Source organism: Chionomys nivalis, chromosome 6 (genome assembly GCF_950005125.1).
Source record: "Chionomys nivalis chromosome 6, mChiNiv1.1, whole genome shotgun sequence".
Classification (NCBI taxonomy): Eukaryota; Metazoa; Chordata; class Mammalia; order Rodentia; family Cricetidae; genus Chionomys; species Chionomys nivalis.
Window position 1 is genome coordinate 87537525 of NC_080091.1, and position 26232 is coordinate 87563756.

The 26232-nt window shown below is 41.4% G+C and overlaps 1 protein-coding gene across 2 annotated transcripts in view; it reads right to left on the reverse strand.

Annotated features, from left to right (window-relative positions):
• The window catches only part of Adamts3 (ADAM metallopeptidase with thrombospondin type 1 motif 3), a 229977-nt gene that overhangs the window by 80880 nt on the left and 122865 nt on the right, over window positions 1-26232 (reverse strand). For both annotated transcript variants that reach the window (XM_057772427.1, XM_057772428.1), the window contains exon 4: window positions 17917-18073. In XM_057772427.1, the coding sequence (XP_057628410.1) occupies window positions 17917-18073 (157 nt within the window). The remainder of the gene's footprint in view (window positions 1-17916; window positions 18074-26232) is intronic.

A 26232-nucleotide genomic window follows, 5' to 3' on the forward strand; every position in this document is an offset into this window, starting at 1 on the left:
CCTACTGATCATGCCAGGTAACAGCTGGTACCCCCCACCGTCAAGCCTTCCTCTGTCATTCAGGGTCAGAGAGAGCCAAGGCTCCATCAGGTTATCCCACTTGTGTGTCTGGGGCTGTGTCATCATCTCAGGTAAACAAGGAGGACTTGCCCAATTGTGAAACCCACAGTCATCATAGCCCTAATCTTGAGGTTCCCTCACCCAAGGTCTGTCATCCAATCCTGAAAGAGGGGCTGGAAAGATGGCCCTGTAGTTAATAGCCCATGCTCCATAATCATAATCGCTGGAGTTCAGATCCTAGCATACACCATCCAGCATTCCCCACACACTTACAACCCTAGCTCGAGAAGCAGCAACAGGGTGAGCATCGAGGCTCACTGGATTCCAGTGGAGCTAAGTCATGAGCCCCAAGTTTAAGAAGAGACCCTGCCTCCGAGAAACAGGTAGAGGACAAAGAGAAGAGAAAGGCTCTGTAACTGCACCTGAGGATTTATGTGTATGATGGAAAATGAGATGCAGAAAGGGCAGACGTGGAGGGGAGATGGGAAGAGAAGGAATAAAGATGAACAGGATAGAGTGCAAACTTCTTTAATGTTCATACTTTTCAGGGTGTTTCACAAAGCAAGAGCCTACAAAAAATTGGTCTAGACTAATCTTGCCTTCACAAGAACAGTGAAGATGATGTCTAAATAAGTAGAAAGTACTAGAAGCTATTTAGAATTACCACAACTACATAGTATTAGTTTAGGTTTAGGTAAGAATCTTATGAGGCAGAGGTTAGCTCTCTAAGGGAGTATGTGTATGGATGGGTGGGGGAGCTCTTGATAAAACCACAAGCTAGTAATCAATAAATGTCAGAACAAGGAGAGCACAGCTTAACAGCTGGCAAGACACCTGCCAAGGTCAGAGCCAGCACCACCCGCAAGGTGGGTGACTAGCAATGCCAGTCAGCGTGAGCGGCAAACACACAAGCCAAGTTCAGCAGCTAAAAGAAGTTAGGGATGAATAGAGAGGGCTTCAATGCATGACCCTCCGTTTGGATGAGCAACGTATGAGAAGCACATGGCCACCTCTTTAGGTGAGCCTGAAAGGCAAAGTGTGCTCCCCTGCACTGGCCTGGGTCACGATATGGCCAGAGAACTAACCACACTCTATAGAAACTGACTCTGTTTTGATCCGGTTTCCATCATAAATCCTATAAAAAGCCCGCAGATAACCAGCTTCAAGGGTTTTCCCTCTGTTGAGAGAACACGGTAAAGCTTTCCACCGGGGTGAGGCTCAGAAAGATGGCGAGAAGCTTTTCTATAGTCTGAGTGTAATGGCTAATGGTGTACACATGTACAACTGTTTACCGATGATTAAATGGTGTGCGAAAACTAGCGACTGCAGCTTCCTTCTTCTGGATGTTACACAGGAAGACTGCTCAGATAGCGAGACCTCCTGGAGTGACTAGCCAACCCCTCCCCCTGTGCTGTACAAAATAAACACACTCAAGTTCCTGGTTGTGTGGCAGTTGGTGTCACTCTATCACAGAGTATGCATGGCCCAACAGACCTTAGCTTTTCTGCACATGTATCTGTATGTTTATCCTCTCATGATTCATCCCCAGCCATAGTCAGGTCAAATCCCGGCTGCAAAGGATTCAGCAGAGCTCTTCACAAATATCCTAACTAACTAATTATACTAACCAACTTTTAAAGTTCTCTGGGATCTAAACAGCTTCTGCTATTTAAAATGCTGGTAAGTATATCTATTTGCACCAATGGTGGTAGTAACATGAATGCTAATCTAAATAGTTCGTCGCATTTGATTCTAAGACCCCAGTGAGAGAGACTGTTCTCCCTCACTTAATTTGGAGGGCCAAGGGTGTGTCTCAGTGCTACAGAGCCTTGTGGTGTACCTGTGAGTCCCTGGGTTCGCTCATTCGTACTACCAAAAAAGAAAGAAAAGAAAAGCAGAAGGAAGAAAAAAAAAAAACAGATGGAAGCAGAGGCACCGAAAGTTTATATAAGCTGACTCAGGTAGAACACAGATTCACACAGGCAGACTATATCCAAACTTTGCATTTTGAACTTTACTTATTTTGTGGGTTTTATGTCCAATTAGCTCATCCTTCAGGAGAACATAATGTTGCCTATAAATTACATTTTCTCTCCTGATGATGCGCTGGCAAGGCAGATGCTGTCATGCAGAGTGAGGGGGATGTTTCCACTGTGGATGGAGAGCAGGCTTCGAGGGAGCTTCTCCTAAACCAGCTGCCCAGTCTGTCTCAAAAATACCTGCCTAGGAGATACCGGAAATCTATTAAAATAGTTGGGTTTTTTAATCTTCTTAAACTTGCCACTACTGTCTCCTTAACTTCACAATGATGACCCCTTTTCCTCAGCTATTAGGGAAAAAAAAGAGCCTGGGACATGGCTTAGTGGATAATGACAATGTAAAACCAACACTGACAAAACAAAAAGCATATCCCCACCTCAAAGTGGGTCATAGGTAGCTCATGAGGGAGTCAAATGTGAGTGTTCATGGCTTAGGAACACCAATTTGGGTCACTCCAAATTCAATGTTCGGATATTGTTGCATTTTTACAATGCTTATGTGTGTGTGTGTGTATATATACATAATGTTTATATAAGTCTATATATGTGTATTTAGATTTTGTTGGTTTGCTTATTTACTTTATTTTGGTATGTGTGTGTGCATGCACCTGTGTCTGCAGGTGCACCCATGCCATGGGTCTGTCTGTGGACATCAGAGGGCATCTTTTGGTTACTGGTTCTTTCCTGCCACCTTCTGGGATTCGGGGATTGAACTCAGGCTGTCAGGCCTGTGTACAGCATCTCAACCCACTGAAAAAGAAATCCACATGCTTTCCAAATGTATGGTTTCAGTCATCACAAGTGTGGAAATCTCTGCTATAGCCTCAGATGCTATCCAACAACATTCTTATTTCTGTGAGGGTGGAAAGTATCCATTCCAAAAAGACTAATCTAATAGCTACAAAGAGGTTAGGCCACACATGGAGGTGAAGACCTAGTGACTACTCAAGGGGAAGGGAGGAAGACAGCCAAGATACCTTGTAATTAGGCTTTGGACTTGGAACATTTCAATCTTTTCCACAATTGCTGAAATTATAATTGGCTACTAAATTTTTACAGACAGTTCAGTGCACCATGTGGCTTCTTTTCCATAACTTTAGTTCATAGTAAAAAAAAAAATATCAGTGTATGTGTGAAGATGTTAAGTTTAAATCCTCAGAAGTGTGAAGATCAGCACTTTAGTGGACATCTGTAATCCCAGTGTATCCATGGTGAGGTGGAAGGTGGAGATGGGAGAAGTCCTACCTCACAGGCCGGCTGGCCTGGCATCTGAGCAAGGAACCCTGTCTCAAGCAAGATGGGACATAAGGATCAATATTCAAGGTGGACAAACTCTGATTTTCACACATAGGCTATGGCACATGTGCCCATACAATAGGTATGCAAGCAAGCATAGCATGGTCACAGTCATAGTCAGTTACTTTCTCTCCCTATTCTTCCCCTCCCCCTCACTGCCTTTCTTTCTTCCCTCCCCTCACTGCCTCTCTCTCTCTCTCTCTCTCTCTCTCTCTCTCTCTCTCTCTCTCACACACACACACACACACACACACACACACATACACATACATACATACATATACACTCTCTCTCAAACACACACACACACAGGGGAGGGGGTTGATAAAGAAATTCTGGCTAAATGTTTAAAGTTCCTTTTATGTTCTGGGCAATGAAGTGTCACTATGAGCTCCCTAGGAGCCACCGGACTTAGAAAATTGTGCTACCAGAGACTACAGTCCAAGCCAGGAGGCTCTTTCCATGGTGGCTTCTCCTTATCTGTTCTTCAGACATCTAGGGTACTGGATTCAGTCATGGGACCACCACTGAATGAAAACCTTTCCCATGACACCGTTTCCATCTAAGATGTCAAGTGGCTTATATTCAGGTGTTTGCACTGTCTTTCCTACTGCAGGATGTCCAGAGTGAAGCCCTGCATCAGGGAAGGGAAGGCTGAAAGAAGGAAAAAGCATTTCATTCCATGAAGCATGCACTAAAGGAAAGCTGAACTTCCAGAGAATGAAATGTCAGTGTAGACAGTGAGTGACATGAAAGATTGTCAGCTGGGGTGGCCCCAGATCACACCTGGGACCAGGACAAGAAGAGGCTGGGCAAGGAGGTCAGAGGGTGATGGATGTTTAAAGCAGGGACCTGAGCTCTGCAGATGCAATTTGAAGGGGGGCCTTATGCTGCACCATTGGAAATAGTGTTGACACCTACAAAGAAGACTGATGTGTGATGTCCTTCTAAGTGTTTATTTTATTGGTTAATGAATAAAGAAAATGACTTGGCCTGATAGGGCAGAGTAGAGCTAGGCAGAGAAAACTAAACTGAATGCTGGGAGAAAGAAGGTAGAGTCAGAGAGAAGCCATGGAGTCGCCAGAGGAGGAAGATGTGACCCACCAGCTGGAACCTTGCCAGTAGGCCATGAGCCTCATGGTAAAATATAAAATAATAGAAATGGTTTAATTTAATATGTAAGAGCTTGCTAAAAATACACTAGAGTCATTGGCCAATAGGTGTTTCAAATAATATAGTTTCTGTGTGATTATTTCTAGAGTCTGGGTGGCCGGGAAATGAACAAGTGGCCTCATACAACAGAATATCAGCAACAAACTGTGTGCACAGCTGAGGGGAAACTAAAGCTCATGATACCCTTACTGAAACAAAGAAAGCGAGTTACAGTTTCAGATAAAGTGCTGTTGCAAAACAAGATCATTTAAGTTCTAGTTTTCATGACTGGAAAGATCCTTTTAAAACATGATACCCAACTCCAGTCATCACCCTTCACACCTTATTTTTACACACATGCAAAAAAATGGACCTTCATTCCTCCACTTTGAAAATACACTATCTAGAATGTAATGAGTACAAAGAGGCTTCAAAAAGTTTGTAAGCTGGGCAGGGAGTGTAGCTCAGCTGGTAGAGCACATGAAACCCTGGGTTAGCTTCTCAGCATAGTATTTACCAGCAGTGGTAGGACATGCCTGTCATCCCAGCACTTGGAACCTAGAATCTGTAATATCAGAGCTTCAACGTCATCCTCAGCTACATACGGAGGCCACATCTCTAAAAGAAACTAAAAATCCCCTGACCTAACATATCCATCTGCATAATGGCTACAAGCATGAAAGAGAAAGGTGCCCTGCATTCTCACAGCTGTGGGCTTAGTGTAAACAAACCCAAACTGCTATTCCTTAACTCCTGGAGACCAGCATCCAGTCCTCTGTACTGCCAGGCTCCAATATCCTAAGTCCCTCCGGAGACAGGCAGCTTCAGCTGAGTCTACAGACTTCTGCAGCCCAGGCTCCTTTTCCCAGCACCCTGACAAATGACAGCAAGTCTCCTTGCCCCTTTCTCCCTGGGGTGGCCCAGGAGATTCCATGCAGGCACACAGCCTGCTTCCTATGCTTTCCATATTAAAAGAAAAACATATCCTTAATCCAAAGTAAGGAGACTGCATTCCACTATAGGTAGCATTATTTTGCCTAAAACTTCACGGTTTCACAGTGTGTTGATCATTTTCTTTGTCTACCTGCGCCTAAATCAGGTAGTAAGGCATGGGGGAGGATCAAGCATACTATTTATTTTTCTCCTAGTTTAGTTCTAAGCAGGGGAAAAGAACAGAAAGGAGGTCACGGTGATAAAGGAATCAGATTCTTTCACTGGCCTCTTTTCCTAAGAGTACCATACTTCTTCCTTCAATTCTCTGTCTCTGTCTTACACCCTATACTGTTTCAAAGACAATCAGAGGCAGCTAACTTTCAGTTCCAATAACTAGGAACTATAAAGAACTTAGTACTCTATCCCTTCCGAAAATTGTGTGTAAAATATACCTTTCTGTCAATCATATTTTAAAGCAAAAATATTAGTTGCTGTTTCCTCCCATTTCCCCTTTGTGAATGCAAGAATTCGTTTGTTTTTCGAGACAGTTTCTCAGTGTAACAGCCCTGGCTGTCCTGGAATTTGCTTTGTAGACCAGGCTGGTCTCAGAGATCCACCTGCCTCTGCCTCTTGAGTACTGGGATTAAAGGTGGGAACTGCCAACTGCCTGACTGTGACCTCAAGCTTTTACACTGCTCCTGGAACCTGCTATGAGAGGGGATCTTTATAGATGCCAGTCCCAAACTGGCAACACATAAGAACCTGAAGTGAGATGTTAACTACTTTTCTTAGACTCATACACTTCAAAGGCTTTTTAAATAAATGAGGCATGAGAATGCACATGTGGACTTTGAAAATCATACATTAAAAAGTAAATAAAAGTCTTCTCAGGCAGGTAAGGTAGCGCACACCTGTAATATAGCAGAACAGAGGCAAGAGGATGGAAGGGAGTTCAAGACTGCCTCAGCTGCAATGGGAGACCCTATTTAAAAAATAATGTCAACAAACAGATAAACAAGCTTTGTCTCACCATCTCATCTCCTAATTACTAGAACAACTCCAAAGCAAGCTATCATTTGTTTTCTCAGTAATGATTTTGTCATTAAATAAATCTTGCTGCCCTCTAACATAGCATCTTGATCTCTATATAAAAACACATAATCATTGCACATACAGAATATCTAAATAAAATATAGGAATGGCATAGGAGATACCACACTGCAATAACAAACTGATAAGTACTATTTTCTTCGATAAGAAACATTTGCTAGATTGATGACATACTAGAAAAGTTATCAGAAACTAGATAAAAGTATCAGCACAAAATTTTAAGTTTTTTTTTCAGAGTTTCTTCTTTATTAAAAAACCAAATTAGAAAGTATACCACAATTATGTAGAGAACAGCAAAAAAAGAAAAAGAAAGAAAATGGAAAATAAATGGTCAAACAGACTGTAAATATGAGCTCACCCCCCATCTTTTTTGTTTTTTTATCTGTGCTGATTTTCCCACAGGAAGGAAGAGATTAAAGGATGGATTACTTCACGCACTATAAAGGTCTCTAGGCTGACCCCACTCTTAGAGGGGTCTCTTTCAGAGGAATAATGCTATAAAGAACGGTGAAAACCCACAACCAAGCCCTTCAGAGGGCCCTCATTCACAGCTCCCATTGACTGCCATGGCCTCTCTGAGGGAATTGAAAATAATTCACTGCCCACCAGAATACTGAGCTCCCAGAGAGGAAGAAAGTGGCAGAGCTGCTTTGCATTTATTTAATGTTTCTGCAGAAACGTGAAGGGGGTTAATCTTCTACAAGTCCAGTCATGGGCTTTCACAAAGAACCAAGAAGGAGTCGCGAAGCCTCCCCCGACTCTGCGGGAAGCTCTTTCTTTGTGCCTTCTTTTCTACACACGTCTGACAAAGACGCTAAGTGTCTCCTGCCTGGATTCTGAGGTGAGAGAAGCCACAATGATGTCATCGCCTCCCAAGAGCTCTGTGAGCTGAGATAATGAAGACCTCTCTGCTCAAGGCATTACCATAGCTTCGGTACAAACTTCCGAAACTTCCAAACACCTCAGGCTCCTATTCATTGCAAGGGGCAGTGTGTTTTTCTTTATCTTCTAAATTACTAAGGGGAGATCCTAGCAGAACATGTTCGACTCTCTAAACACTGCCTCTGAGTTCAGAGGGAGTCAGTAACGCTGTGCCAGACTGGAATGGTTTATTCATAAACTTAAAGTGGGAACAAAGGATCATACGGTTTTTTTGTTTGTTTTTTAATGAGGAGCAGGTATGCTATTCAATTAATATTCTTGTTATTTTCATTCCAACAATTTGGTAAGAAAAATAATCATTATATGAATAGCAGCAACTTACCACCCCATAATCCTGAATATATGTATAAACATTGCTTTTAGAAGCAAACTGAATTATTCATAAACATCAATAATTTGAGGACAGTCTCCAACAGTTTTTATACCATTTGTTGATGGGCTCAATTATGTATGTATCAGGAAACTATGCACATATAACAGAGGCCTTCTGACACTAGGAAAGCTTGCTTCAAAAAACACAACTCGGTGCAAAATCAAATGTCTGTTCAAGCCCTGTTGGAAAGTGTTTATGTAGAGCAATGATTTCCTTTAAGAGATTTAACTGTCTCAAAACACTATAATTTTCTCTCACAACCAGATTTATAGTATATTCTTCTTCAATTAAATACAATGATGCATATGAAAAAGTGACTTCCTTCAAATTCTTCTAAATAAGAAACTTCAGGGAAATTTTTTTTTCCCAGAGAATATTATACAGTTAGGTAAAATAAAAGGAGAGCCTGAAAAGGCAGCTTGGCAGTTACGGACATCTATTGTTCTTGCAGAGGACCCAGGTTCCAGACCCAGCACCCACAGGGCACATATAAATTTTCTATCACTCTATTTTCAGATTATCTGACACCCTCTTCTAGCTTCCTCAGGCACCACACACATAGTGCATAGACATACATACAGGCAGTAACACCCATTCACATAGAATAAAAATAAAGAAATCTTAAAAGAAAAATAAAAAGTGACCATAAATTAAAACAGACAAGCCATATCATAACCAGGGATTCAGGTACATTATCTCGGTGTGAGATATTTTCTTCCTCTTTCAGATTCTACTAAAATCTAAGGCAGATAGTTGCCCCTTTTTCACGGAAAGTGCCTAGTGTTTTCCAGGAAAAGTAAGGATACATTCTATTGCATAAAGATAAACCGTCTAATGGGTACAATGAGAAAACTTAAGTCTGAATGAAAGAATTTTAGGAGACAGTTTAGTTAAGCAGACCCAAAATAAAGACTAGCAAGAAGGAAATGAGAGTCACCAAAGAACACCAGATAGGAAACATTGGGGGTGGGGTGGGACATGAATTAAAAGAAGAACTCATATTTTATTCAACAAGGAATGTCAGTCTAGAGGATGGCATACAGTACATCACAGTTCACAATGGTCACTACAGAGCAGTCTCCAAAGCAGACTACTTACAGTATAAGCATGCTTAAAAACATTCACCAGAACTGAGAGAAATTGTGTGACTTTATATACTTCCTTTATTGTATTCATTACAATTCCTATGCTTGGGTATGTTCTGTAATGTGTAGTCTGCATGTTCTACGATGTAGAAATGATAGCAGTTCATCAGTGTGTGTTCATATACACATAGTAGGAATAAACAACCCATGATATATATATATATATATATATATATATATATATATATATATATATATATATATATATATATAAAACCTCCCACCTTAAACAGGGCCAAGACAAACAGGTTCAGGGGTAGGAGAATAACTAGAGTCCCACTGCAGTACAAAGGACAGGAAATGAACCATCCCACAGGTTCGTGTGTTTGAACACTTGGTCGCAAGCTAGTGGCCCTGCTTTATTAGGCTGTGTACCCATTGGGAGGTAGCACTTTGCTGGAGAAGGTGGCTGTTTGGGGGATTAGCTTTGAGGTCTACATAGCCCAATCCCCTTTCTTATTCTGTGCCTTGCTTCCAAGTCAGTTGAGATACGAGAAACCAGTAACCACATAATCCTTCTGCCACAGTCTCCTGCACCATGGAGTCAGTCACCTGCCACAGTAGATAGCATCCTCTTATATATGAGAAGATATATAGTAATACTAAAAATAGCAAGAGTTGACTTAAAATTGAGCACTTAGTAAGTACAAGGAATTTAAAAGACGTTATTTATTTTGGTGTTTTATTTTAGGGCTTTGAAATATGCACTATTATTTTTTCCTGCCTTACAAATGAGGAAACTGAGAGTTTGGTAAGTTAAAACTTTACTGATGTGGGAGTGTCATATCAATCTGTTGATTTCATTGGTTAAGTAATAAAGAAACTGCTTGACCCTCATAGGTTAAAACATAGGTGGGTGGAGTAAACAGAATAGAATGCTGGGAGGAAGAGGAAGTGAGCTCAGATGCAGGGCAGCTCCTCTGAGAGACAGAGGCCATGCTCTCCTCTCCAGAGCAGACACGATGAAGCTCTTACCCAGGATGGACGCAGGCTAGAATCTTCCCGGTAAGTGCACCTTGGGGTGCTACATACATGAACAGAAATGGGCCAAGCAGTGTTTAAAAGAATACAGTTTGTGTGTCATTATTTCGGGTATAAAGCTAGCCGTGCAGGAGCCGGGCAGGACGAAAAGCAGGCCCGCAGCTCCCACTACACTTTACCAAGCTATTTAGTGCATGTACTTTGGGTGAAATACACGACAACAAACATGTTTACCTATCATTCATCGATTAGACATACATCTAGTTGAATTGAGCTATGAGTATCTCCATGTACCTTTTAAAATTATGTTAAAAATAGTTAGGAGCTCATGTGGGATGCACCTCTCTATACTGTAAATATGTCCTATTACCATTGGTTAATAAAGAAGTTACTTTTTCCTATGGCAGAATATGGCTAGATAGGAAATCCAAACTGAGAAACAGGGAAAAAGAAGGTGTCACCCAAGGAGAAAGATGCCAGAGAAATTGCCAGTAAGCCATAGGACACATTGTGATACACAGATTATTAGAAATGGGTTAATTTATATGTAGAGCTAGCCAGTTAAAAGGCCGATTCATCATCCAAATAATTATAATATAAAGGCTCCGAATGATTATTTTATAAGCAGCTGAGGAAGCCAGCAGGCAGGACAGAAACAGGTCCAGTGGACCAGGTGGGACAGAGAAAAGTCTCCAACTATATTTAGCATACGAACAAGGGACTCTCAAGTTTCCACGTAAGACCTAAAAAAATCATAAAAAAGGGTTCGAGCGCAGCAGGGTAGATTCCTGCCACAGTACTCAGAGGCATCTCCAAGGCACGCAGCATGCTGCATGGCTGCATGGTAGATTTAGCTTTTACTCATACGGACAAAAAAGGTTTACGGGCAGCATGCTACAAGCTGCTTGGTGGCAGCATGGACCTGCTGCTTCCCAGAGTTGGGTGGATGATCATGGCTCTCAGAACTGGTGAACAAACCTCCATCATATTGGAAAGCTGAAGGTAGAGCCAACAGCCAAAGACTCCTGATGGCAGGAGAGTGGTTTCTGGTGGGTTTGGCTGGGGTGTGGCTATCTCTATATAATCTGCCACTGAACACAATAAAGGGGGCATTCTTGGGGAATTCAAGGATGACCCGTGTCGCTGTCTCTCTGTCTGTGTGTGTCTGTGTATTTTAACATCCAGCTCCCTTGCCTGAAGCTCACGAACTGGGTGCCAGGGCACACAGCGCAGACACGGGGCGCGGTGCACGGCAGCAAGCACAGCCACAAATGAGTCCCAGTAGATCTGGGAAAAGTTGGGGAGGATAAATATAATCAAAATACATTGTGCGAAATACTCAAGTGGTAAAATTCTATGGAACTTGGAAGAAAATGGGGTTTCCATATGGTAATTACTAAAGAAAATAATAGTTATGCAGGATTAAATTATGAGGCCCGCCTAAAGTCATTGGGAAACTGAAGTCTATGGTCTTCTTTTTCAGGAGCCATGTCCCCCCAAAAAGTATTATAGGGATCATCGCCCTGAGAAGTTTGCAGAGGGCTCCACTTCCCAATTGTATTGAGAATTGTTTTATTGACAAAGCCTACCCCACACCCAAATTGTCTGTTAATAGAGAGCTATCTGTTAGCGGAACCCGCCTCACACTCTAACTATCTAGAGAACTAAGTGTGTCAACTTGTGAACTCCTGGCAGAGGAATCGTGACCTGACCGATCGTAACCTCCTGGCCAATGACCTCGTGACCGGCTTGTACCACGTGGCAAGATCCCGTGCCCCAGCACCCCAAGCTCCTCATCCAGGGGCTATAAAGCTGTAACCATGACTCTAATAAACGGAGGCTTCGACAAATTTGCCTAGCCTTCTTCCTCTTATCAGCCCATGTCTTTCAGGTGGTACCTCTCCGTGACCCTGGAATAACTGACCAGCCAGGCGGGTTACAGACCCTAGACAGAGTGACCCGCCAAGGCGGTCTACACTTCTTAATGACTGAGGACATCAGGTAGGATCTGTGATCCCTGTGTTTACTCACTCAGAGAGTAAATATGAGAATATTCACACACAGAAGACAAGCTACCGATCCCAAACAATCCCTATCAAAGGTCAAATAGCATTTTAAAAAAGAAATAATAAAAGCAATCCTAAAGTTTCCATGAACCACAGAGGACCTAAATGGCTGACAGGAAGTACCAAAGACTTGAACATCAGACATGAACCTGTAAACTGGTAGAAGAAAGTTTAGGGGAAAGGCTCATGGTCTTGCAATGATTTCTTAGATGGGCACTAAGGAAGAAAGATGGCAAAAGCAAATAATGGAATGTGGGACAGTCTTAGTTTCTTCCCCTGACATGGTGATGAAAAACATCTCCTGGCAAAAGCAACTGAGAGGAGAAAGGGTTTATTTCAGCTCACAGTTTAGAGGCATCATGGCAGGAGTCAAAGCAGCAGGGATCTTAAGTACTTGGCTACACTGCATCCACTGTAATCACTCTATCAATTAAAACTTATGTCCACTTTATTATTGATATTGCTTAATGATGTGGGATTCCCCTCTGTAGTCTGTGAATATGTTTTATTACCATTGGTTAATAAAGAAGCTACCTTGGCCTATGGCAGGGCAGAATATTAGCGAGGTGGGAAAACTAAACTTAATGTACAGAGAAAGAAGGCAGTGTCAGAGGGAAGCCATGTAGCTGCTGAAGGAGAAAGACAATGGAACCTTATTGGTAGGCCACAGTCTCGTGGTGATACACAGATTAATAGAATGGGTTATTTAAGATTTAAGGGATAGCTAGGAATATGCCTAAGCTATTGGCAAAACAGTGTAGCAATTTATATAGTTTCTGTGTGATTATTTGGGTCTGGGTGGCCCAGAAACTATAGTACAGTCTCTGTTTACAGCTTAACCTCTTCACTTCCCATTTCCTGAATTCCCCAGATGCAAAACATGAAGCTTATTTTGGTTACCTGTGTTGTTTTATCATAACTGTCACAAGATTATAACAGAAAAAAATTGAGTTGAGTGATACTCTTGTGCACACCAAGGTGAGCTGAACAATAACTAAGATTTTTAAAACTCATGAAATACGGAAATTTTAAAAAAGAATCAAAATAGTCACTGCTATATTTTGTATAATATCCACGACTCAAATTACAAGAGTATAAATATCATCTTCATATATACCAGGCATGCCTATTGGTCTAAGTCTGACAACAGTCTTATAGAATGTTTCTCCATTAATTTAAGGAAAGATGCTGTTAAGGGATGGAACGTGGTCCAGGAAACAAAGATCATGACAACACTACCTGAACCAAACTCGTGCTTCTCTCAAATGCTGGGTAGTTACAAAAGACAAAGGGACATTGACAAGAGCCCAGAGCAACGTATTTTTTCCCAACCTGGTTAACTGAACTCTACTTCTTAGAAGCCAATCAAAAACACTGACAGTGACTTCCATGAAGGCTGCCCATTAGATGAGAAGAGGAAGGACAACAGACAACACCATCAAACCCCATGCTTGCTTTGCCTACATGTCATCCAAAATTGGGAATTAATAGCTTAAGGGTTTAAGAGATTAATGTAAAGTCTAATATTCCAAGTTCTTGTCACTAGAAGCCTGTTTGATGGCATTATATAAGTACAGATATCAAACAGTATGAGACACCAAGAAAATAGTAATTTTCAAAAATAAATAAATATGTTTTTAAGAACCACATATCTTATAAGGGGATCATTCAGCACAAAGACAAAAAAAACTGGAAAACATAGCAAGTATATGGTTAACACTCACAACTTAGCAGTTAAATATTTAAAACCAATTATTATTGTTCATGTTTTGCATGTTTAAATCCCTTTACTATTGCTTTCACTATTGCTTCACTCTACTTTCTGATTACTTCATGGAATAAGATAATCTCCATACCAAATTCATTCTCTCTGTAATTATTATAAACAGACTGAAATATACTAAAGAAATCCCACATACGCAACTAGCATTTCCATATGAATTCAACAGAAATAGCTCAACAAATGATCTCAGTTTAGATTATAAACTAGCTGTGAAAATTTATAATCTAACACTATTGAAAAGAATGCTTGCTCAATGGCATATCCTCATATTACAGTAATATCTTCCATGCATCATTTACTAATAAAATTATCTGCTAAAATGAATTTATATCATTTCATATTTTCCTTTTACAAAGCCCATCAAAGATTCTCTTTGATTCATATACAGGTCATGAGACTCTCCCAAAGCAAAAGGTTAGGGCACCTTATTCACATGCCTAAATTCAAAGAAGACTCGGCATCTACCCAGCCCCTAGCATCACCAAGGCTAAGTCTTTCCATTACTCCTGCCTGTTCTGTAGTTTCACTCCCCAGTAACCAGGAGCAACTCCTATCATTTCTGACTACTCCATGTTTCCCACCTGCGACAAAGACACTCCTTCAGGGCACCATGACAACCACACCAGCGACGCAAGCACTTCGGTTCCTGTAGAAAAATGAAAAACTCTGAAAGGAAGCTAGGAGATAAAGGCTTACGAATCCTTGCTTCCCACTGGTAGGAAGTAATTACAAAAATTACTCTAACATAGAGCTAGTGGTGAATGAATAGCTGGTAATGTGGGGAGAGAAGCCTAAGGGCCTAGAGACTCAATACAAAATATGAAAAGCTGAATGATGCCATGCAAGCACACCCATCCCCCATAGACTGCCTGAAGCAGATCTCTGATGATGACAGTGTGAGCAGTCTTTAGGAATGGTCAGGGGTGTGTGTGTGTGTGTGTGTGTGTGTGTGTGTATGTGTGTGTTAAATCTGAGTTTAGACAAATGACTGAATAGTGGGGGGTTAATTTTGAATTCATATATAATTATCAATGCCATAAACAGAAGAAGATAGAAAATCCTTTTGTACAGACTAGAGATGCCAAAAAAAAGGTGGTTTTCCAGTCCTGTAGCCATGATTAGAGAGAAGCAAACCAAACTTCCCCAAGTGATGACACAGAGGGTCATGATGACATAGAGAAGCATCTCTATCACAGGTGTGCCAAGTTCTTGTTTATTGTTAACTAGAAGGACAGTACACCCCCCTGACAGGGACAGGAAGAGCTATATTTTACCCAAACTGCCAACTCTTCACTGACCATAACTCACAATGACAAAGTTATAGTCCTGAAGGTCTCAAACTGTGCTTGTGTCGGGAGGTTGTGGGGGGAAGTGATGCTTGCCTGTGTGTGGGGCCAGGGCTCAGCTTTGGATATCTTCCTCTATTACTCTCCACCTTCATTTTTGACACAGGGTTTTTCATTGAACCTGGAGCTGACCATTTTGGCTGGGCAGGCTAGCTGGTGAGTGTTCAAGATCCACCTGTCTCCATTTTACCAGCAAAGGGTTATAAGCACATACCACCATGCTCAGTTTTTATTTGGGTAGTGGAAATCTGAATTTAGGTCTTCATGTGCCAGTTCCACAGACTTGGAGATCTCATTTGTAATCTGTAATTAAAAAGCTAAGCTCCCAGCCAGGGCAATGCTAGATTAACCAGGGCAATGCTAGAGAACTCGCCCTGGTGGTAAGGTTAGGTGGTAAGACTAACCCTGCAGCTACCCAGGCCCAGAACCAGGGTTATGACTTGACCTGCCCAACATTCACCCCATCTATGATCTCCTAGCACATGAAGGGACCTAACCACAGACTCTAAGCTGCAGGATCTGTGCAACACAGGACAACAACAAAATAACCAAGAGGAGTTCCAGAGAGTGCCCAGCATCTATAGTGTAGTAGAAACCAGAGGCCCTGAACCAGACCAATGACTCTTTGCAATGAACACTTGCAAGTAAAGATATTTGGACAGTATACCTTTCTAACTCAGTACATTTTAAAAGATATATGTCATAAAAATACATTCCTAATGTATACTCAGACTACATTCACCTATAAGAAATACTGACCCTTCTAGTCATTTGATAAGATGAGAATTGAAAAGCTATAATCTGGTGTTTAGATTTGTGAATCTGAACTCTTCTTGTCCTAGGGAAGAAAGTTAAATTTCTGACACAAATAGTTAGATATACTTAAGAATAGATCAGCTGATATCACCAGTAGCTACATCAGAACACCATAAATATGAAAATAAAATGCATTGATTTCATGTTAAGCTTAATCTTGGGACATCCTGGTACAGGTACTGAGTTAACTGAGAGAGAAGAAACAAACTGTTTTACCTCCTCCCATGGCCCCTGCAGCCCTCTCCTGAGTGGGTCACCTTAGCCCATGGTCTACTTTCACTATAGAGCAAGCTTCCGGTCATGATTAAAAAAGTCAGACTCCAATGTGTGTATTGTTACAAACTTTAACATAATCTGGGTGTGATGCTGCTGCTGACAGGACTAATACTTCCAATAACTTCCAGAAATAACTCCCCCCCCCCCCCCGTGTGTGTGTGTTTCTGGGAAACAAACCCAGGCCCTCGTGAATGCTTAGGTAAGTGTTGCATACAGGATCCACCCTCAGTCCATTTCCATTCTACTAAACACAACAGATCCTGAAATTTTCTTATTAAAATATTAGTAAGATTTCCCTCCTGTAAATATTATACCAATGAAAGGCACTGGGACTAACATTTACAGAAATTGGTGCCATGGAGAACTGGAAGGGAGTGGTGAGGTCCAGCTTGGAAAGCCTGATGGAATTCATCTTGGAAGGGAGTGATGGGGTTCATCTTGGAAGGGAGTGACGGAGTTCAGCTTGGAAGGGAGTGACGGGGTTCAGATTGGAAGAGAGTGATGAGGTCCAGCTTGGAAGGAAGTAATCAGGTTTATCTTGGAGGAGCATAACCAGGTCCAGATTGGAGGGTCTGTTCTCATTTGCAGATATTGGCTAAAGTCTTCTGTTGTTATAACCTATGTTCCGGTTTCATTACATCAACAATATCAGAAAAACAATATCAGGGGCCATAAGGTTTAGATTTCCAATATATTTAAAAATAAATTCTGCAAAAGAATTTAACTTATTTCTCTACCAAACCAGAAAAGATTATTTATTCGTTTGTTTGTTCATTTGTGTTGTGCCAAATAGACTTCAAAGTCAAGCAGCTATCAGTTTGGTCTTAAAACATAACTTCACTGTATTAATACACTTTACTTATGAACTTCAGCAATGACACAAATAGTGCAAATTTAAATATTTCTGTAAAGAATAAATAATTGCAAACTTTAAGATGGGTGTAACATGAAGGCTGGCTTGCTTGTGTTTCTGCCCCGCCCTTTACCCCAAAATTGTTTAGCCCTAAAGAAAATCACACATAGGTCTCCATAAATTATAAGCTGATTGGCCCATTAGCTCTAGCCTCTCACTTGCTAACTCTCACATCTTGATTAACCCATTTCTGATCTATGTTAGCCATGTGGCTCGGTACCTTTTTTTTAACTGGCAGCTCACATCCTGTTGCTTCGGTGGTCTGGAAAGGATGGGAGGAATCAACTTCCTCCTTCCCAGAATTCTCCTGTTCTCATTACATCATTTCTACTTCCTGTCTGGTTTTCCCACCTATATTTCCTGCCTGACCAATCAGCATTTACTTATAACATGCTTGACAAAATACAGACAATTCTCCCGCACGAGATGGGCTAAAAGACCATAGTTTTAGCGGACAACTTTTAAAAGAAATCATGAAAAGTATACCTGCATGTAATGACTCACTGGCACAGAGTAAAGCCAACATGTGAGATGAAGAGCTTACCTTGATTACAATAGAAATTCCTATTCAGCTTTGACATTTCACAAGAGCATATGTTAATCAAGTTCTCTTGACTGATGTTAAAATTTTTTTAATCATCCCTTAAATCTGTATTTAATTATTAAGCATTGTTAAGATGCCTACCCCTGTAGTAGAAGTCTTCAGACACATCTCTAGAAGGCTGCTCCACTGCAGATCTCTTGTAGACCACGTGAATTCTTCCTTTTTCTTCCTCCATCTGCTTGCCCCTTTCCAAGGGTTCAATGAAATACTCTTCGTTATCACTTTTTATCATTCCAGCCTAAAGAGAGCATAAAATATGCTCATTTTAAAAAGAAAGATCATTTTCAACTCACAAGTACACCCTTTTAAATGGTGAGAACACAAATCATGAAAACATTTTTTCCTCCCTTCATTTGATTATAAATTTAAAGCAGTTATGTCATTCGTGTATATCAGTAATCCATATATAACCTAAGAAATTCATATGCGGGCTGGAGAGATGGCTCAGCAATTAAGATCGGTTACTGACCCTAGCAGGGTGCCAGCTTTGGACTCGGATCCTCCATGGTGGTTCACAACCTCTTGTAATTCCAGTTCCAGGGGGTCAAAAGCCCATTCCTCATCTTCAGGAGCATGTGCGCGCCTGCATGCACGTACACACGTACGTACACACACACACTCACACACTAAAACTTTTCTAAAAACCATACAGTAGGAATGAAAAGTCCAAATGTGGAAGAAAATACCAAGTTTATGCAGCAAAAGATTAAATTACATAACACACTTGTTTCATCAGAGTACACAAAAAGTATATTCTTCATGGTGTCTTCTTAGCAAAAGAATCTTATTAGACACAGAAACTCTACAATATTCCTTATTTTTCAGAACAACTATCATGAATCTATTACGGAGTACAATATATTACTTGTGCAACCCATTTTTCATTTTCCCATGGATGTTACAGTAGGAGAGATGTGGGCTCCATCATAGAGGCCAACTTTATCTTTAACTGGCTTTGGTAAAACTCCCATACTTCCAGTATTTGTGAATCTGGAGAATGAATGCACATCCTTGGCTAAAATGTCCAATTTTTGTCATTAATATCATCTGCAGTTAGCAGCCTGGGCTACATAGTGAGTTCTAGGACAGTCAGGGCTACATAGAGAGACCCTGTCTCAAAACAACAACAAAGCATCACCTTCTCTAGTCTCCCTTCTACCTGTATTGCACCCCCAATAAGTCCCACATTCTGGTGTCGCTTTTTCTTTTTTTCTTTTCGAGGCCCAGTGAGTTTAACCAGGATCATTTAACTATCCATTGAAGACTAGTGGGCGCCTCAGTGACTACACAACCGAAAACAGCAACTGTACTTCCTCCAGAACCCATCAGTGACCAATAATTCAGTAGGGAAACAGATGAGGGAGCCGTTCCCAGTTGGTTATTGAAGGGCAATAGGCTGTCTTGCGCAGGCCCACTGCCAGTAACCATAGCTGCTATGAAGGCAAGACAGTCTTAACTTTCCAACCCATCTCCCGGTTTTCTGGCACATATATTCCTTCTGGTGCCCTCTTTCATGATGATCCCTGTGGGAGCCTGAGAACGGGCAGTGCCACTGTCCTGTTTGGCACTGAGTGCACAAGTAGTCATTTATGCTTAGCACCTTCAACCATCAAGTATCTCAGTTTCCACTGCAGTTCACTGGGGAGAGAAACATTCTCCCTCACTGGAACTTCCGTGGTTCGTCTGAATGACAGAAATCACCTCCCTTGAGACTTTTCACAGATCCTCATGGTTTTCCCAGAGGAGGCCATGATGGAAGCCAGGAAGCAGGTGAGGACTGGGAGCGCTGAGCAGTGACTCTTGAGTCATTTGAAAATAACGAGGAAGGTGATGATGAGAATGAGCTCACGTGATTCTTGAAAACATTTTTCTACATATTGAAGGCAACTGTTCAAATACCAGATGCCACAATGCTACTTTCCCCCCAGTAAGAAGGCATATAAAACCAGACTTCAAACTGAACATCGCCCTTAGAAAGCAAAGTACATTGAAGTGAGGTTGAGAGTCTCAGGAGCAGGGCAAGGGGCAGGATCAGAGGTTTAGGTATGGTCTGAATGTGTTCGCCACATACCCTTGTGCCAGAAGTTAGATCACATGGAGCAGTACTGACAGGTGGCTGCATTTAAGAGGTAAAGTCTACCAGAAGCCACTAGGTTGACTGCATCACCTTCAGAAGAGATCAATGACGACCCTGAAGAATCAGGTTAGTTCTGAACAGAGTGGTGTGTTACCAAGTGAGGCACCACGTGCTTTGGTGCATTTTGCACTTGGCTATTTCCCCTTCTGCTTCTCTGTAATGTGGGGGCATACAGAGGACCTTAACAAGCACTAGGCTCCTGTTGTTTGGACTAGATTCTAGCCACCAGAATCATGAGCTAAATAAACCCCCTTTCCTGTATAAAGGCTTGGACCTTAGGGATTTGGTATAGCATCATAATACAGAACAAATACTAGCACATACGACCTTTAGTATTGATGGGCAGGAAATGTGAGCCTTAAATAAAATATTACCTTAAGTACTATTTTAAAAACCCACAGAAAAATTAATTGCTGAAGACATGATTCGTCTACCCTCTGGGTGATTCAGTCTAGCAAAACAGAACACACAGGCCTACAAGGATCAATGAGGTTTGTTACAGAAAGTACAGCAACATGGTTGATGAGCATGGAGTCAAATTAGCACACCACCCCTTTCACCATCTCACTGGACGCAGCAAAACCACTTTGCAGGCTAACTTTTTTTTTTAGTTTCTTTTATTTTCAAGATCATAATATAACCCTGTCTCAAAAAAAAAAAAAACCAAAAAAAAAAAAGATCATAATATATTATTACATCATTTCCCCCTTCCCTTTTGTCCCTTAAAAACCCATCCAAATGCCCCTCCTTGCTGGCTTTCAAACTTATGGCCCTTTTCATTACTTGTTATTCACACACTCACACTCTCTCTCACACACACACATAGTCCTCATCATTCATCAAGGAGATTTCTCTTTGCAACAGACTGAAACAATTACACAAAGTCACAACCAACCAAAATGTAGACTTGTGGGGCCCAATCCCAATGGATATATTTACAAAACATTCCCACATCTAAGGTTCAATTGAAGAGGGGGGCAGAAAGATTCTAAGAGTTAAAAGATCATGGAGTTTGCTGTGAGATTGTTTCTCCAGGTAATATCAGAGACTAATAACTTTTTAATCCAAATTATCTAATATTTATTTCTGTGGAAATCACCCTAGCACACATCACAATGAGCCTTCAACTTGGCCACTACTGTTATTTATAGCATCTCCATTTCACATAACACAGCAGGCAAAACTGCTTTCAAAAATAATAACCATTCATTTGTTCATTTGGACAAACAAGGAATGGCCTAACCATGGAAAGGCTCAAAAGACCAGGTTTTCTTTATGGCAGTTCATGCCTTTTAGAAGGGATGTATGTACCATAGAGTCACACTAGAGTCACATAGAGTGCCATAGAGTCACACTAGAGCCTAGACTGATGGTAGCTCTGACCTACTATAAGTTAGCCCAATCAGCAGTAGAAAACTCTGGGGAACTCCACATGGGGGACCATCAGGAGCCTGACTGTCACACTAGTCACCGGTTATCCACAGGCAAGATAGAGTTACCTGGATCAGCGCCAACTGTGAAGAGGGCCAGAAAACATAACCTGTCATTCAGCCCAGGGAGCAGAGACAGCTTTTGATGAGCAGACGGATGCGGCCACCTCAAATGAACTAATGTCCTTTGCTTACATTTCCAATGCTTCCCCTGGCACTTAAAATGACACTCACTGCCACAGCCCCAGGGTCCTGCTTCACGTGGTTCTGTAGACTTCCCTCAAGAAACCACTCTTCAGGCTCTAGTCACAGAGGAAGTGCTGCTCTGCTTAGAAAGCCTACTCTAGAGATTTTATATTCGCTATGCCTCATCAAAAAAAAAAAAAGCTACCTTCTTTAAAGCGACTTTCTTATACCTTCATCCCACAGAAATTTGGTGTTCCATTCAAACCAAGTGTTCAGACTCAGAGCAATGTGTTGCTTCTTTTGTGCTTTTCTCTTACAGCTCTGATTACAAATTATCAGGGTTGCACTTACCTACATGGGAGTGTTTATTATTCTTTCTCCTCTCCAAGTTTGTCAGCTCCCAGAGCAGACATGTCTATTTTAATTAACCTATTTTTTTTGACTGGCTTTCTTTTTTTTATTAATTAATTTTTTTCCATTTGTTTTACATACCAACCACAATTTCCCCTCCCTCCCTCTCATCCTGTTCCATCCCTCCTCTCCCCTCCAATGTACTCCCTCCCCATCCACTCTTCCTCTGTCTCTCCTTCAGAAAGGGGCAGGCCTCCCAGGGGTGTCAACAAAGCAAGGCACATCAAGTTGAGTCAGGACAAAGCTCTTCCCACTGCATCAAGGCTGGACAAGGCAATCCAACATGCGGAATAGGTTTCTAAAAGCCAGCTCAAGTGCCAGGGACAAGTCCTGATCCCACTGCTAGGAGCCCCATAAACAGACCAAGCTCACAATTGCCACACACATGCAGAGGGCCTAGGTGGGCCCCATGCAGGCTCCCTAGCTGTTAGTCCAGAATCCGTGAGCTCCCATGAGCTCACGTCAGATGTCTCTCATTATGACCTTGATGCCCCTGGCTCTTAAAATCCCTCTTTGCTCTCTTCAACAGGGCTTCCAGAGCTTGGCCCAGAGCTTGGCACTGGATCTTTGCATCTGCTTCTATCAGTTACTGGATGAAGGCTCTCTGATGACAATTAGGGTGGTCACCAATCTGATCGCATTGCTTCCTTCAGGCACCCTCTCCAAGATTAGTAGGAGTCTTAGCTGGGGTCATTCTTGTGGATTTCTGGGGGTTTCCCTGGCACCAGGTTTCTCCCTGGCACCAGGTTTCTCCCTAACCCCGAAATTCTGACCCCCAACAAGACACCTCTCTCACTAATCTCCCCTTGTGTCCATCCCCAACCTGCCCAACCTGATCCCTCCCACCCACCCTACCCCATCCCACCCCAGGATATCTCTTCTATTTCCCAGGGCAATGCATGCATCCCTCTGAGGGCCCTCCATGTTACTTAGCTGTTCCGGGGCTGTGGATTCTTGCCTTCTTATCCTTTAGTTTATACCTAATATCCACTTATGAGTGAGTATATACCATGTTTATCTTTCTGGGTCTGAGTTTCCTCACTCAGAATGTCTAGATCCATTCATTTGCTTAATGTCATTGTTTTTTATAGCTGAGTAATACTCTGATATGTAAATGTACCCACTTTCTTCATCCATTCTTCAGTTGAGGGGCATCTAGGTTGTTTCCAGGTTCTGGCTATCATGAATAATGCTAAACCTGAAGCACTGGCACAAATTTTGTATTCAGTTTTGTGATAACAACTCTAGGAGTGAACTATAGAAATGAAGGCATATGTCATTGATGTTATAGTTATTCTTGTATGTTGCAATCAAATGTCCACAAGAATAACTTAAAGGGGAGGATATTTGTCTTGACTGATAGCTTTAGAGGATTCAGTCCATAATTGCTGTCCGTTTGTGCTTTGGTGAACCATCATGGTGGTGGGAGTATGTGGTGAAAGAGACTCTTTGCTCACAGAAGAGAAGAAGCAACAGGAATGGGGTAAATCAAGATACAGCTCCAAGGACACGGCCCTGTTACCCTCTTCCTCCCAGGACACCCCACCTGCCACAGTTATGCCATCTGCCAGGGGTCTAGTCAGACTTCCAAATTACCAATGGATTAAAGTATTCATTAAGTTAAAACCCTCATGATCCAACTGCTATTTAAACTGTCCACGCAGATTACCCAGAGGTGTTCTTTACTAATCTCCTGAGCAATTGTCAATCCAATCAAGTGGCCATGCGAACTTAACCAACACATATATAGAAGTTTTAGAAAATGGTGGTAATTTCCAGAAGATGGAAGAATTGGTACCTAGAGGCGCAGAAAAAGGTATTGGAGGCGACATATCTCTTTTTCAGATAAATAACCACAGTTACTCCAATTCCTTCTTTGATCTTGGCACTTCTACTCTCCTGACTCTGTCTTATCACAGGCCCTATTTTCTTTCCAGGAGTTGCTTTCAGTCTGTTTTGCTCACTGTGTATTTCACAAGCCCACACAGTGCTTGGCTCAAACTATATCATCCATACGTTATTTGAATGAAAAAAAAAAGAAACAAAAATAAGAATAAAAGTATAGTCTATGATTACTCCCAAATCTTCAAGTTGAGTGACTAAGAAATTTATGTCTTCATTCAGAGAAATAGAAAATCAAGTTGGGAAGAGTGATACATACCTGAAAGCCCAGAATGGGGGCTAACTGAAAGGTAATGGAACTTGTTCCCACAGTATTCCCCTGAGGCTCTGGTGGTACTTAATAACATTTAGTGGAGGAATTCAAGACTGTTTTTCAGAAATATAACCAAAACCACATATACACTCCATTTCAGATTTATCTTCTCACACACAAAAATTAAATCTGATGAAAAATGAACAAGGAAAGTGGAAATGCATTTAAGGCCAAAAGAAAAGGAAAGGAAGGGAGGAAGGAAGGAAAGAAGGAAGAAAAGAAGGATGGATGGAAGAGAAAAAGAGAAAGAAAGAAGGAAAACAGAAAGAAAAGAAAGAAAGAAAGAAAAGAAAAGAAAAGAAAAGAAAAGAAAAGAAAAGGAGAAAGAAAAAAAGGTTAGAAAATGGTTAGAAAAATCCCATAGAATGTCAAAGTAGCATGTAGAAAAATTCCTCAAGCCTAAACTCTGGAAATGGCCCATATGCCCTGTAAGGATTGGCTTTCTGGGTTTCATTCTCTTCCCACTGTTCTGCCCGGCCCAGCTAGCAGGGCTCTCGACTCACTGGCAGTACCCCCAGCAGACATAAATTAGCCCTCTCCAGCCCTTTTCCCCAGCAGAAATGACTGTCAGACTTTGGAACACCAAGTCCCAAGTGGACACAGACTTTGCCACATTTACTGTTTATCATAACCAAGGGTAGAGAACAAAGCCTGGCTTAAAGTAGGTGACTAATATTTGGGGGTGGAGGGAGAAAACATTAACACAAATAGAACCAAACATCTTGGAAGAAAAGTAAAAAAGTATTAACAAGAAAGAGAAGAGGAGAAGCTGAAAATAGGGCTCTGGCCCCTGAAGAAGAGGCTGCAGTGTGCAAAGAATGGAGCCTGTGAGAACCAAACTAGACGAGCTGTTCTGTTTAACTAGAGTGGTGGGGGCTGGAAAGACGCTACAAAGAGCTACAGAGACAGGGGCCCACAAAACAGCATGTATTTTCAGGTCTAGAATATTCTTAGCTATTGTAGGTGGGTTCTGATACACATCTTCCCACCACACTATATTGATTTTCCTCCTTCAGTGGTGACACAAACTAGAGGGACTATTTTAAACTGCCTGTATTTTCAGAAAGAAAAAAAAAAAAACTTGCCCATGCGTACTTAACAGTGGAAAAATCACCAGTACTGATAATTGAGCACTGAGGCCCTTTTTATGCAGTAACATATTTATTTACACAACCACGCACCCAAAAACATTTTTGGAAGCCCAGAGGCCATGAGTTGTCAAACCTGAACATTACTTAACTCATACTCTTGTCCTTGTTCCCTGGTTTCATTTGCACAGGATATACTTAAGACATCCAAGAGGAAAACCCAATGTGTATAACATTTTGAAGCTCTAGATTGTGGGTGACATTCTAATTACTAATAATTCTCATGATCCTGACAGAAACTTGCAAATTATAACCTAGATATTTTTGAGATGCCATACATAAGATTATATATGCTCCTGAGGGATTCCACTTAAACAATCATTTTAATTCACCATTAATGCTACTTATATACTAAAGAAAATATTTTAGAAATTACTCCTTTTCCAAAGAACTCCATATTTGTCATCTCAGTCCACACAACAAAACAGAAAATGTTTGCCATGTTTCTCAAGCTAGTTTTAAACATTAACATTGTTTATTGAAAAAAAAACAGTGTTTGTTATACTTAATCTAGTACTAAACAAAGATTTTATTTTGTTTTAATTCTCACATAGGTGCCTTAACAGCACTTTGGAGGGAATATTCATAACACAATCATTGATACTAAAAAGCCTGCTATCCCTTCACATCTGGTCAACTCGTCCAACTACATCACTTAGTTCACATGCTGCCCAAAATCCAGGACTGAGTCAGAGGACCTCCTAGGACAGATACAGTCATCACCAGGGCCACATGCATCCCTCGCAAGGTGGGGTCCTCATAGCCATGCCTGACACCCAGCTCTAATGTACTAGATTAGATAGTTTCCTCGCCCAGTTATAGTGTGCATGGTGGGTGTGGAGGACGGGGGTTTCGGATGAGAGAATGTCT